Below are 13,933 nucleotides of genomic sequence, written 5' to 3'. Positions count from 1 at the left end.
TGAGTGTAATTTACTCAGTATATCCCTATCCAATAATGGCAGAGGGCATTCACTCATGTAAGGAAATTAATAGGTCAACATCCGTTTGCCTATTTCAGAGGTTGAAAGAAAGGCCGGTTTTCTTTCTGCCCTGTGGCGCCAATGACTGAAGCTGTTTGTTTGCTTCATTGTCCTTTGCCAAGTATTCATAACAGAATAGGTAGCTCCTGTATCTGCAAGGGATTTTACCTTGTCATTTCCCAGCCTAATTAACTGAGGGCTCTGTTGGGAAGGGTTTTGAATCCTCCCCCACTCCTCTTTAGTCTTCATCTAAAATCATGGGGTTTGCCACCTGTCTGGACATTTCACTAAATCCTCGGTGTCTATTTTTACTGTGAGGGCATTCCCGCTGTTTACAAATGGCACACTGATCCTCCTCTAAGTGAACCCGTGCAGTCTGTTCACAAACATTTCGTGTAATCTTTCCCTCCAACCCTTCCCTCCTGGGCTGCTCCCCCCTTTCCTGGTTTCCTGTGTGATAGCTACAGCCAACAATTTTCCTTCCCAACAGGTTTCCTTCCTTTCCGTCTTCCTTTCAACAACCTCTCTGTTATTGTACGCTTTCCAGGTGGTCTCCAACAGTTCATTGACAGACCTTCCAGCTTTTGCAGCTGGCATTTAATGTCTGGATCTGATCATCCAATAAAAATACAAGATAACTGTGCTGCATCATCTTCTTTTTCAGGCTCCAAAGCAGTATACTTCCTAGCTGTTGCCATATGTCTTTAGTAAAAAGCAGACTGAAACTCAGTCTATCCCCTTTCCCCTGTACTATTTGATACAATGTTGACCAATTCTTTGCGTTAGGAATCACGGTTCATTTCAGACAAACTCAGCTGTTGGTACCAGGTTAATAAATACCTCTGGGTCTGAATATCTGGATTCCGCTTAGGGTCAGGGGAAGGAAAGTGGTCGTCCACTGACCCCTGCTGGGCCGCCTGCACAAGGAATCTTTCTGCCTCTTGCTTTTGCCAGCACCGCACTTCCGTCATCGTACGTCACTAAAGTATCCAGTATTACCTGTAAATTATTCCAATCTGGATCTTTTGTTCTAATAATCCTCTCCATTACTTTAGAGACTTTCTCAGGATCTTCCCTGTAGCTCCTGGTTAACGTTTTCCAGGCTCTTAAATCTGACACAGAAAACGGCACCTTGATAGTCAGCAGTGCCTTCACTCCTACTCCCTGGTGTAAGGGAGCTTGAATGTTTAGGGAGCACCTCTCCTTATTTGCCTCGCGATGGGGCTAAAGCTTTCACTTCCAGCATAGTGGCTTCCTTCCCCCTCTGAGCCTGAATCTGCCCCCGACCCTTGTTCCCTTCGCCCTGTTCTACCTCCTTGCCCAACCAATAATTCCACATCCTCTTCTTCCTGCTTATATTTAACACACCGCCGACCAATACTACATGCAGAACATCTCTTGAGTGGTTTCTTCTTATCCTTTTCCAATGCTAATAATGTGGTGTCTTTACATATACGCATACATTCCTTTCACAAATCTGAACTGTTCTGCAAATCAAAGAATAAATTCATCCCATTTTCCCTTCCTTCGGCAAAACAGCAATTGCAAAATCCTATCACAATCAACAGTCCCATTAACAGGCCATTTCTCCTGACCTTCTAACATAGACAGTGGCCACCAGTGATTACAATATTCAATGAGCAATTCCGGACCCCTTCTCCCAAGGATTGTGAAGATTGTCATGCAACCATTATGATGCCCAAAATTCCAGAAACAGATCTATACTTTGGGCACCCCTGTAGGAGCGTACAGCTTTACCCAATGCTGGCAGCAAACCTGTAAAAAACCCTTCTAGCCCATCAATGTGTATTATCACCAAGAGCAATTTATGCACAGGCAAAACCTTAAAGTACCGTCTTTACCTGTCTCCCAGAAGGAAATGTGCAGAGTATTCCCCAGACAACGGAACAGGAAAATCTCCAAAACAAAACTTTGGTGTGTGCTGGAGCTCTGGCAGTTCCTCTGATCTGCTGGAATCCTGACACAGGTTCCCATCTGCATCACCAAAAACTGTCACCAAAATCTGGGGAATAATCTCTCTATCCAGAAGGATAGGTTAGGAAACTAACATTGCTTTATTATGGTATCAGGTGCGGGGGGATTGCTCTATCTATTGTTCACACCAAGAATGGACAGTTTACAGGTTATACAAATCTATTATATACATAATCACTGTCATTCCACAAAGTGCCCATCCAAATACCATTACTCATTGCATGTGGTAATCTGGACAGAGAAGGCTGCAGCACAGGCACTGTGAATTCAAGGAATGGTCTTTGGGGGTCGTGGTGGTGATTTTGAGAGAAATACTCTCACTCATTTTACACTTTTGTGGAAATCCCTTAGTGAAGGACATTGGAATTACATGTTTAGTCTCACCAGTTAACTGTAAGTTCTTGTTTGGGCAAATTCGTGACCTTGAGAGGTTTCCTTAGCTCTTTTCTCTTGCAGCTGTTTACCTATTTCTCAGGCCTTATCGAAATGAGGAAGGCCCACATCCATTTAAAGGAAGACATCTGGTCCTCTTGTTGCTTCCTTATCTTGAGAGTCCCTGTAGCCTTGTCCATGATTATGTCTCTATACACAATGGAATACTTGTCTAATTTAGTATCACATCTGTTGTATGGGCCGCCCGGCCTCCCCCCTCTCTTCAGCCCCCCCATGTTGCTGATGCCTCCACCACCTTCAGCCATGGGGCCCCCTGGGGCACCGCCAGGCCGTGACCTGGCCTCTGTGCCCCCTGAACTGACAGCCAGTAGACAGTCCTTCCGAATGGCTATGGGCAGCCCCAGTGAGTTCTTTGTGGATGTAATGTGAAGCACCCGTCCCTTGTCTGTCTGCTGCTCTCCTTTCCTCCCTCCATCCCCGTTGTTTGTCTCCTAGGACCAGCCCTGGCTTCACCCCTTGGGTTTTTGGTTTGGTTTTGTTTCGTTTTTCCCTTTATTCCTTTTCGTTACCAAGACAAGAAAAGAAATAAACGAACTAAACCTTGATTCTAATCCCACCTTGAGCGGGGTGGGTGGGCCTGGCAGGCCTGCTGGGTGCCACAGCCCCTCCTGCCACCAGACTTGTGTATTGCCGATGGTAATTCCCTCCTGCTGTCCTCTCTAACGCCATTAATCTGCATCCATCCCAGCGCCCTGTGCTGCTTGCCCGTGTGTCACTGCTGCCTCAGTCTTCCCACCCTAAACATCTCTCCTTTCTTTTCACCCTCTTGTGTTTCTTCTGTCAAGCAGCAAAGAATTACGGGGTGTTTGACTTTCTCTGAGCCTGCCGCCCGTGGGGGAGAGCTGGAGCGTGGCGTGGCCCGACAGGAGGACACAGAGCTCCAGGGGCGCTGGGCACGCGTGGCGCTGAAGATGGCTTCTTTCCTCCCCCTTGCGAAGACACCCTGCCCTTCCTGCAGCCCTGTGAGGGGAGCAGGGACCAGCTTTCCATATGCGTGTCAGATCCCCTTGTAGTTGCCTTTCGGCTAATGCATGAATGTTGCAGGGCTTCAGTGCCTCCAGGCAGTGGAGAGATGCTGCCGCTTCCCTCTTGCCTTCTTTCTCTTGCCTGCACATTGAGGCAGGTCCAAGCCTGGCCCAGCCTCATCGCAGGACCCTCTTTCACCTTGCCCCTGTCTTGAGGCTGTAGCTCTGCATTCATCCTGGAGCTGTGGTTGGTGCCTGTGCACAGTCCTGCACAGCTCAGGGGCCTACACTTGCCCTTGGCTACTTTGAGTGGTTCGGGGCAGAGTTCTGCTCCCTCCAGCCGCTCTTTGCCCTCCTGACTGTGACATGTTGCTGCCTGTCTCATTTGTAGAGGCTGTCCAATGCCTGGGGCTGGCAGTTACAGCTATGGCCTTCTCCTTCCTGCTGTTGAGCAGTGTGACATCTTTAGGGGCCAGCATGGATGTAGAAGATGACCCCACTCCCTCAGGGCTCTGAACTGAACCTGGTGGCAACAGAACCTCTTCAAGGAGGGGGGGCCGCATCCTGGACTGAGGCCTCTAAGCTCAGGGCCTGCATATGTTCCCAGGGTCAAGCATGGTACAGTACAGACACCCTCCACCCTCTCCTGCTGCCATGCTGTGGCTTTCTCTGCAGGTGTTGCCTCCGTTTGTCCTTCCTGTGTTTGCAGTTTTTAGATGCTGGAGATTAAATGTATTTTACTCCTCGGGGGTCTCTGTTATGCCTGTAACACGTCTGTCAACTCTCGCGTGCCATCAGTTGATCTTTCCGTGACTCCTAAAGCCTCTCCTTCCCATCATGCTGCCTGGAGCAGAGCTCTGCCTACTACCTACCCACCCACCCACCCATCCCCTGATCTCAGCACTTGAGAGCTCCCGCCTGCCCCCCCATCTCCCGATCCCAGCAGCCTGCTGCCTGGTGGCCCTTGCCCTCCCCTACCGGCTGAGTTTTATAAACACAAACCCAATCTCCTTGTTTTTATTTATAAACACACGTTTACTGGACTCCAGCGTTGTGGTGCTGTTTTGTTTGCCGTTTCCCCCAGCCTCTTTCCTGTCCTCCAACCCTTCACTCTGCAGCGAGATCCCAGCACAAGGGAAGGACACCCTGTGTCCGTTTTCCAGTTTCCTCTTCCTGAGGTGCCGTGGGCAGCTGCAGCTTGAACATGGGCCGGGCTCTACCTCCTGCGGCCGGTGAGGGCCCGGCCGCGGGCGTTGCTGGCTTTCGGCTCTCCCATCTCCCGCTCCACACTGCGGAGAGAACCAGGGGCAAGCACGGCAGCGCCTGGTGCAGCCGCCCCGGCGGCGGTGCAGGTCGCGGGAGCCAGCAGCGCCGTGGGAGCGCACAGCGGCTTCAGTCGTTCACTGAAGGGGGAACAGCAGGCCCTGCCCCGGCACCCCGCTGCACCCTACGGGCGGTGCCCCCCCAGGCCGGCGAGGATGGAGGCTCGACGCCCAGCAGTTCGTTACCGGCACTCGCTCCCTGCACACGGCAGCCGGGCCGCGTCCTCCCACCGCCCCGAACCACAGCTCCCAGCATGCACCGCGCCGCAGGACTACAATTCCCAGCAAGCTCCGCGCAGCGCCTGCCTTTCCCCGCCGAGCCGCGCCCCCGGCCGCCCTGCCCCGCCCCGCCGCTATAGCTCATGCGCAGAGGCGGCGGGGCGTGGGTGGGGCATGCGCGGCAGAGGCTCTGCAGTGATAGGGGGGGCTCGGAGGGAAGGGGGGGCGGCGGCCGCCATCTTGGGCGCTGGGCAGTGAGCAGCGGCGGGCAGCGGCAGGTGAGTTGCTCCGAGCCGTCCTCTCGGTCCTTGGTTGGCTGTGCGCACTGCTTCTCTTCTCCCAGTGGCCTCCCGCGGCGGGGCGCGCTCTGCGACCGCTCCCGGGTGGTGGCCGACGTGCTGCGGCTGGCGGCTTTCGCGGGGTTCGCGGCCCTGCCCCGCGGGGCGCGGCGCGGCCTTGACAGCCTCGGGGGATGCTCCTGGAGAGCGAGGATCCCAGCTGACTGCTCCCGAGGATGCGCACAGGAGCGGCCATGCAGCCGAGCCGCGAGAGAAGCAGGGCTTCCCTGGGACGGCTTTTCCTGAGATACCCGTGGTGGGCTGGAGGGCGACCCCAGCGCCGCCGAGGCTGGCTGACCCACTCGCATGTTGCTTGGGGTTGAAGGGCTTATTAATTGCTTCTGTTAATCAGCTAGCTGTCTAGAATACCTGGGATGGCAGCCCTGCGGTGCTGAACCGGGTGCTGGTGGGGACGGAGTCAGGCTCTGTGTGGCACAGAACGCCAAGGGAAGGCCTGCACTGATGTGCTAGGTCAGCCCGAGCAAAGGTCTTGTCATTGCGTCGGGCAGGATCTTCCCCGAAAATGATTTGCCTGTGCTACGGATATAAACGTGAATCAGCTAGGTCATGGCTTGCACCCTCTAGCTTCCTCCCTGGAAAACCTGCTGAGGCAGAATGTGGTGCTGCTGATGGTAAACTGTTTGTTCTGAGGCTTAAAACGGGTTCTTGTCCAATGGCTCTTCTAGATGCATTTCCACTTCCATTTTTCCCTGGGCTAGGTTTTTGGATTCAGTAAAGCTGCAGGAAACACAAGCCTGTGTTTATCAATCCGGTGCAGTTGACTTATTTCCCCACTGGGAAATGACTTGTTTATGATCTAGCATTCTACCCATAAGCTGAGTGATTCCATGATCTGTTTTCAGCTTGCTTTAGTATGACAAAGCTGCTATCAAGCTTTAGCCCCAGGCTGCCAAAATCTGGGTCTGGAACTTTCCCAGATAGGTGAGTCTGGGTGGCTTCTAGGGCTTGGAAGCCTAGGTATTACAGGTTTCTGACTGCATTCACGCTCATGTGGTGTCTTGTTGGGCAGCGTTTGCTTGAATGCTGCCAGAGCTGTAGCTACTGGTTTTTTTGCTGTTGTAGAAGCTGTACTTGTCCCTGTGAGTTTTGCTTGGAGGGGCAGTCTAATCTGAAGAAATGCTGCCAAACTGTCTGCTTACATATTTTCCCTGTCAGAAGGGAGGCATCACTCTTCTGTAGGAAGTGCCATGCTATTGACATCTAGTGGCAAAGATACCTGGCCTTCTTTGGGCTTTGTTTCAGGCAGAGCATTTGAGATAGTTCTTGAAGGGCATTATGGCTAGCTGCTGCTTCCTCCTCCTGAGACAGCACAACTATGGCCTTTGAAGAGTTGAGTCCTGAGGCTGTGAAGGGTTATACCTTGAGTTCTTTGGAACACAGATGACTGGAACTCCAGTTTGATGGTATCTCTTTTCATGGAATGGGAACAATCACTAAACAAAATGGGCTTTGTAAAGAAACTTCCTGTGACCCTAGTTAAAATCTTCCTGTCCTATCCCTGCATCAAGAAGAGATAAACCCAAGACTCTTGTTTGCAGCACAGTGTCTTGTACTGATTTTTTAAGCTTATACTATTGAAGGCTATTAGAGTATTTAAAGGCTCTTCTTAGGGTCACCTGGAAGATGCACAGAAGTATAGCCTGGAGTGCCAGAATATAGTTGGTCTGTATGGCAGAATCAGCTTCTCTCCTTTACATGACCTACAGAGTCAAAAGTTGTCAGCAAGCCATATATATTATTTTGATCTCAGCAGGAGGTTGGCAGCTTAGCTAGAAGCTTGCAGGTTGAGGCACAGGATGTGAAATGTAGTTATCTGCTCTACAGTAGCAGGAGAGAGAAACATTAGGGCACCTAGACCACTACTGATCCTTAGAATATAAGATCTTACTCAATGCTCAATCTCTGTTAGAAAATGAATGGAATGCAAGTTAGTGTTCAGGTTTCTAGCTCAAGAGTGAAAAGCAAGTTGAAGATGCTTCAGACTGACTTTAAAAGTGCTTTGGAAGAACTGGTAGAAATGAAAGAAGGCATTGGGGCTGTTCAGAAAAGGTTTGACTCAAGGTGGGAAGGTGTGTTAAGTGTTGTTCCTGTGATGTTTTACCAGAATAAGGGAGCTTTTCATGTTTTCCTGTGTCAGTATTTGTCTCTTGCTACTCTACAGACTGGCTGTATGCAGTATGGCATTCAGAAGTAGACTGTAGGAGGAGAGCCTGGTAGGAGCTGAACATGCTTCTCTTCCTGCCCACTGGTTGTGGAGATTTATGGGACTGGGTTTAAAATAGGAACAGTTTCTTTGCAACTGATGGGTTTATCTCAGTAGTTCTTTAGCTCACGGTATGCCTCTTAATTAAATTATGCAGCCTGTCTTTCACAGGATGAAGTGATTGCAGCTACTCTTGTTGAAAAGCAAGTGCAGCCCGTGGCCTCATGGAAGGTGGCTAATGCAGCCCTCTAAGCAAAGCTTAGATGCTTGGATTAGCTGGTGGGGTGATGACTTTGTTGTAAGCTCTAAGCCTTCTGGTTTGATAATGGCTAGCCTGAAAGGACTGGTTTTCTGAATAACTCCAGTTTGCCAGAGCAGCCTGACTAATCCCCCTCCTGTTTCAGTTTTTGTCACTTGTCCAAGATCATACTGATTTCTGGAATGCAGAAACTGTTATAATTGGTAGCTTACCCTCAGCTCTGTGCAAGAGCTGCAGTACCACTCTCTTCTTCCTGGAGAGAGCTCTAGCAGCTAATGTACCCTGAACTGCTTAGTTAACTAAGCTCATTAATGCACAGAAGTCTTACTGTTAAGTCAGAACTCAAACTTTCTTTTAATAGACTACTAAATGGGTTGGTTGCTTTACAGTAGCTTATTAGCTGACTTGTCATTGCTGTTTCCTAGGTGTGCTGTGTAGAATGGAGAAATAAGCATTCCTGGTTTTAATCAAAGTGATGTCTGTACTGTGGAAAGCTCCTGGCCCCTGCTCCTAACGGGAGTGACAAAGCCCAAATAGCTGGGTCTTGGACTCACTACTGATCTTCTTGTGTTTATTTGTATTCTGTACTTGATGACACAGGGAATTTGATGATGCTAACAGCTTGTCTCACAGTGGGGCTATAGCCAGAGTGGCTTCACAGGTGAGCATTAATCCCCTCAGCTCTGCTGATCAAGTCTCAGTGGGTTGCTCTGTCAGTGGCTGATTTGGAGGCATCTTTATCTTTCCCTGGACTCTCTTGGTTATGGTCTCAGCTAACCTGCTGCAGACTGGCTTCTGGGGCTTTGTCTAGCGTGTTATGGTTTGAGAGAGGGATACTCCGTAATACACATCACCTGCACAGCATGAGCAAGGACATGATTTGAGTATGCTTGATTCTTTTAAGAGGATACATGGTGCCATGTCCATCATTGTAAGTCTAGCTAATCCTGCTGCTTTTAAGTGGTGTAACTACTGGAATGCATTCAAATCCACATCCCAGTATTTGCATTTTATCCATGTTCTTTTTTGTAGCTGGATATTTTAATGTTACTTTGTCACAGTTGCTATAAAGGTATATCTTAATGCTCTTTCACTTGGCTGGGAAGGCATTTCAATCTAGCCTTAACTCTTAGTGGGTTTATAAGAATGTCTAAGTATGTGGTCTATATGTGATGCTCTTCATGATTCTTTCTTTCTATTTATGGGTTGCAATAGAAGTTATGGGAATGCATTATGGCAGCAGAGTAGGAAGCCTTAGGTATTTGTATGAGCAGCATTCAGATGTTAGAGCTTACCCCTATCCCAGTAGCTAGCTGCTTGGAGAATGCTGAGTGTGTTGGGGGAGAGGCCTGTTCCTAAGTTAAGGTGATTAGTCACAACATTGTGTGAATTCAATATACATGGGGGGTCTTCTCTGTACCTTAATTGGAATAAATTCGCCCATACTATAACTAAGAAACAGGGCTGTCGGTAGCAGTGTGGGGTGGGTTGCCATATGTTCAAGCTAGTGAAACAGAAGGAGGAGAACTGGAAAGCTCTAGTAATGCAGTTGATGGACCATTAACTCAAAGGCTTCAGCTAGAGTCATCTTGTTTTCCAGACACTTAGTGATCAACAGTTGAAGAAGCAATGGGCTTTGCTCTTAAACTATGTCTGGCAGTCAGCTGTTAGCTTGAGGAAACTCAAAACCAGTGTAGGGCAGGCTCCTCAGAAAAGGCTGACTGTGGAGAGGAGCAGAATGAGTCATTGAAAACTGAGCAATGCTGCGAGCTTTGTGAGTCATGTTGCTTATGCACAGAAAGCAGATGAACCCATCTCCTGTGGTGGATTTCATATTCTGGGGCCTTCTGATTCCAGCAGCCATGAGTCACTGAATGTCAGTCTCAAATTAATTTGAGCCCTGTTCTCTGCAGTTCTTAACCATTGCAAGCACTAGGGTCTTTCTTTTGCAAAAAGAAAATTAAAGGAGATTTAAACATCTGAAAGCAAAATTATGCATTGTTTAAAATCTGTGAAAGATCATACCAACTCTACCACTAAAAACCTCATTCTAGTTGTAATGTAAGCTTGAAATGTTTGAAATGAGTCTGAAACTTGTACAGAAACACAAATGAGGATCAAAACAAAGCAGGCTTGTTTTCACTGCAGTCACTTCAAGGAAAGCCATTATCATCTTAAAGAGCCATTCTTCTTGCTAAGCTTTAAGCAACTTTCTTTTGCATGCTGCCCTTTGTATAGATTTTCTCTCATCTGTTCATATATCTCTGGGCTAGTCATTCCACCTCTTGAGTGTCCATCTGTGTGGACATGTTGGCTGATGGAAGTAACTCTGTAGTGGGGAGGGAGCGTGGTCACTTTCATCTTGTGGATCTTGTGTCTGGGAGGCGTGTAATGCAAGGCTAGAGCAGAAGACTGGGCTGTTGTCAGTGTTCCCTGAACTTCCATTGTGGGCAAACTTGGTGAAGGCTGGCTGAGAGAATACCACTCGCTGGCTGCTGTTGTGCTGGCTGTGCTTGCAAAGCTTGGAACTCTCAGGATGCTGGACTGCAGACACTGAGCAGAGCAAGGCAAATCTGTTTATAATTCAGTTCAATATTTTGTGCACTTGAGGCCGCTTTGGCCCCCAATGTCATTAGTGGGAACGCAGCAAGAGGTTTATACTGCATGTGTCCTTCAATTGCTGCAGAGACCTGACAAGTCACTGGTGGAGTTGGTTTAGTCATCTAAAACCATTTCCTTGTCTCTACTGTCCCTAGCCCATGTGACTTTGCTTGGTACCTGAGGAAGCACTTTTATCAGTTGTCTGATGCAAATCAAGTTGGGTAACTTGCACTTAAATATGAATTCAGGTTTAATCTGCAGAGTTGTAGAACTCTGCAGTTTTCCCAGGCTTGAGGAGAATCATAACTGGTATGGAGGCAATCTCCTACTACATGTGGAACAATGCTAGTGCGTCTCTCTCAGGCATATTTAAGCTGGTAGGCTGCTATTCTAAAACAAACTGGCAGAATGGTCCTGATCCTGTGGCTAAATCTGAACTATGTGAAACTGCTACCTCGGGTGTTAGCCAGGGAGTTGCACAGCATGGAGAGAGTCCCTTTCTGACTTGGAGCAAGTTGCTCAATACAGGGTTGCATTACTGGTGTAGCACAGGTACTATGCATCAACTGGCTGGTGGCAAGTCTCTCTCTGTGCTCCTGTTTTGTAGAGAATGGTACGCATTAAGAGCAGTCCTACCTGGTCAGTAGGTGTGGCATGGGGTGTATGTGTAGATAAGAGGGTATTCACAGTAGTAAGGGCAAAATAGGTCAAAGTTAACACTGAGGTGCAGTGATGGGACTGTAACTTGGGACACTAAATTCAAGGTGTGTAAATGAACAGTGGTGCATATAGCAGGTGGATGGATTAGGGAGCAAATTCTTGCTTTACCTTTAATGTGGTTAATCACCTTGAAGACAGAATTCAGTGTGATCTTAGAGTTATGATAGGTGATGAAATGGTCAGCTTCTTGCTGAGTGGTATTTTAAAAATGTAAGTCAAGTACAAAAAATCGCTAGGAAAGGATCAAAGCAAGTTGTGTATGATTGTCATATTGTCTATATCGTGGCTTGCTGCCATCTTGAATAACTTGTGCAGCTGTATCCTCACTTTCAGAAGGAAAATTTTTAGAGGAAGGCACTGAGAAAGACGAAAGCATAAAGCAATTTCCCTGTGAAGAACAACTAAGTTGGGAACATTCCATTCGGGGAAGGGGGGTAGTCGAGGCATTGGAGAAGATCTACAAAATCCTCAGTGGCCTGGAGATATAGGGTGGGGGCTCATTTGTAATTGCTTCTTTCTGCATTGAACTGGAAGACGTAAACAAAGCTGGAGGAAGAAAGAAAAATCAGGCTTAAAACAAATAAGATGTTTTATACAGAGGTTATAAAACTTTAGACTGTGGATTTTGGTTTTCTTTCTTCCATGAGATGCTGCTGATGCATAGATTTGAGAGGAAACTGAGCAAATACTTGTAGAGATCTGCTGAGAGTTCTAAAATAAACAAGTCGGTAGAGGGGGATCTCCTGGAGAGTGGTTTGTTGTTTGGGGTTTTTTTGACCTTTTCTTATTGTTAATCTGACCGTCCTTTCATTGCTGATGTTGAAGACAAGACACTGAGCTAACAGATCTGCAGTATGAGCCCACGTGGCTCTTAAATGTGCAAATTAAGCTGGCTAGGTTAGGGGCTAACTCTGTGTGGAAAGTTTGAAGCCTGAACTTAGCTCTCAGTGTGTTTGTATAAGGAAGCAGCCTAGCATCTTATTTACATTGACAAATAATTTTTTAAAGACTGAAAGTGCTTGAATCACTCTCCATCTAATACATTTTTATTAATGTACAAGATAAGCAAGCAGTTGACTCTGCTGCCTAGTAGTGTGATGCAGTTAAAAATGCTGGTGTTTTCACCTGTAACTTAAGTGAAGTTGTTAGAGTACTTTCTAACCTAACAGATGAGAAAGTGTAGCCTCATTATCTCAATCAGCCTTTAAAGTTTGTACATCTTCCCCAGAGAAGGTTTTCAATGTTTAACGCTAAGCTTGATCAGCAGTCTTCTACATGTTTTGTAGTAATGTAGCAAATATTCAACACTTTTTGTCATGCCAGCAAGAGGCTTTGTCTTGTATATGCTGTGTGTCTGATCGTGTTGCTCATCAAAGCAGACATTTCCTTTATGCAAAAAATAGTGAAACAAATAACTTAAGCAGTATTAAAACCCAAGAGGGATAATTTTTTTTTTTTTTCCTTTTAAGACTAGGATATGCTTTCTAGGAATCTTCTGGAACAGGTTTGCTGAATTTATGATCCAGCTTTGACCAGTCACATAAGCTTCCATGGAACTATTCAATACAATGTAAGTCTTAACTTGGTTACAACAGGCCCTATCTGAACGTGGAAGCCAGCAGTGTAGCAGTCTGAAAAGACATCTCTTATGTGGAATGAAAAAATACTAATTAGGGAAGTATTTCCTAGAGCGGGCAACAAGTTGCTTTTGTCATCATAATGGTTCTAATTCTTTTTATCGTTTGGCCTGTGTGAATGACCTAACAAACATTTGCTGAATTACAGCTTCTGCATCTGCCAGACTTGTTGGGCAGCTACATTTGAACAGATATTCCCTGTGTTTTGGGTTTTAGCCCTCCATGTTAACCTTTCAGTTGTCTCCTGCATGCCTGTTAGTGCTCTGTATATTTCATATCCATAGTCATGAGTGTGTGGTACCAGCCACTTCCTTACATTTGAGAACCTGGCTTGTTCTGTTGACGAGCTGGATTGTCTCCATCTTCTGGCATGGGGATGCTGGCTTTGCTGCCAGCTACACTGTGTAACCTCAGTCCCTCTGTGTGGGGCAGTGGGCAGCTACAGGAAGCTTTTCCCAGTCTGTAACTACATGGGAACCTCAAATTGTGTGATGCCTTTGTCTTAATAGGTTTGGCTACACAGTCTTATTCTGGAAGGAAATGAAATGCTTGTATCCTGAAGTTATAAAGTGTCACTAATGGGAATGGAGGAAAAACACATTTGAAAGCCTCTTCTGTGCTAGATAGAGTCTCAGACATCAAAAAATGTTAATGACAGTGCCACATGAAGCTGCTGACAGTGGCAGGAGGCAGCCTGTTGATAGCCACAGACACTTGGTCAACAGAGTGTGGGAGGAAAAGCCAGGAAGCTCACTACTGAGCTCTGGGAAAACTGCCTGTTTGTCTGTTTCTTGCTATTTGGACATAACAACTGACTTTTTGATACCTTTTTTCTTTTTTCCCTTTTAATGGGCAGAAGCAGACCTCTGGTAGCTGGGGGCCTGTAGCAGAGAAGTATGTGTAATGTTAGTTTGAGGACTCGCTATGTGTAGCTAAAATTGTTGGTGTAAAGGCTTATGAAATTTAAAGTTCCTTTGTTCTGCAATTCAAAGTAGAGGCTGCACTGTAAATCTTGTTTTAGTGCAGAGCTCATGTCTGCAGTAGTTCTTTCAAAAGGGCAGCTAATTTAGTTTCTTGACCATAACTTCTAGGGAGTATATCACTCTTAATGTGCCAGGCTTCCACCCTGGAAGTTCTTTT

The 13,933-nt window shown here is 47.1% G+C and overlaps 2 protein-coding genes across 5 annotated transcripts in view; both read left to right on the top strand.

Annotated features, from left to right (window-relative positions):
• DVL3 (dishevelled segment polarity protein 3) overlaps positions 1–3,635 on the top strand; it is a 41,752-nt gene extending 38,117 nt beyond the window's left edge. Inside the window, exons 16-17 of one of the 2 annotated variants that reach the window (XM_062603284.1) lie at positions 2,777–2,851; positions 3,297–3,635. In XM_062603284.1, the coding sequence (XP_062459268.1) occupies positions 2,777–2,851; positions 3,297–3,328 (107 nt within the window). In that variant the 3' untranslated portion in view covers positions 3,329–3,635. Of the gene's footprint in view, positions 1–2,776; positions 3,060–3,296 lie in introns of those variants that run through there. The other variant, XM_062603285.1, reaches the window with a different exon arrangement.
• Positions 3,636–5,136: 1,501 nt separating this feature from the next.
• Positions 5,137–13,933, top strand: part of AP2M1 (adaptor related protein complex 2 subunit mu 1) — a 28,604-nt gene continuing 19,807 nt past the window's right edge. The window contains exon 1 of one of the 3 annotated variants that reach the window (XM_062603301.1): positions 5,137–5,292. The gene's annotated coding sequence lies outside the window, so the exon portion shown is untranslated. Of the gene's footprint in view, positions 5,293–6,271; positions 6,295–11,887; positions 11,910–13,933 lie in introns of those variants that run through there. The other 2 variants (XM_062603302.1, XM_062603303.1) reach the window with 2 other exon arrangements.

Source organism: Pezoporus occidentalis, unplaced genomic scaffold, assembly GCF_034315485.1.
Source record: "Pezoporus occidentalis ecotype Australia unplaced genomic scaffold, CSIRO_AGI_Poc_V1 ctg8, whole genome shotgun sequence".
Lineage (NCBI taxonomy): Eukaryota > Metazoa > Chordata > Aves > Psittaciformes > Psittacidae > Pezoporus > Pezoporus occidentalis.
This window is presented reverse-complemented; position numbering and strand designations above follow the sequence as displayed.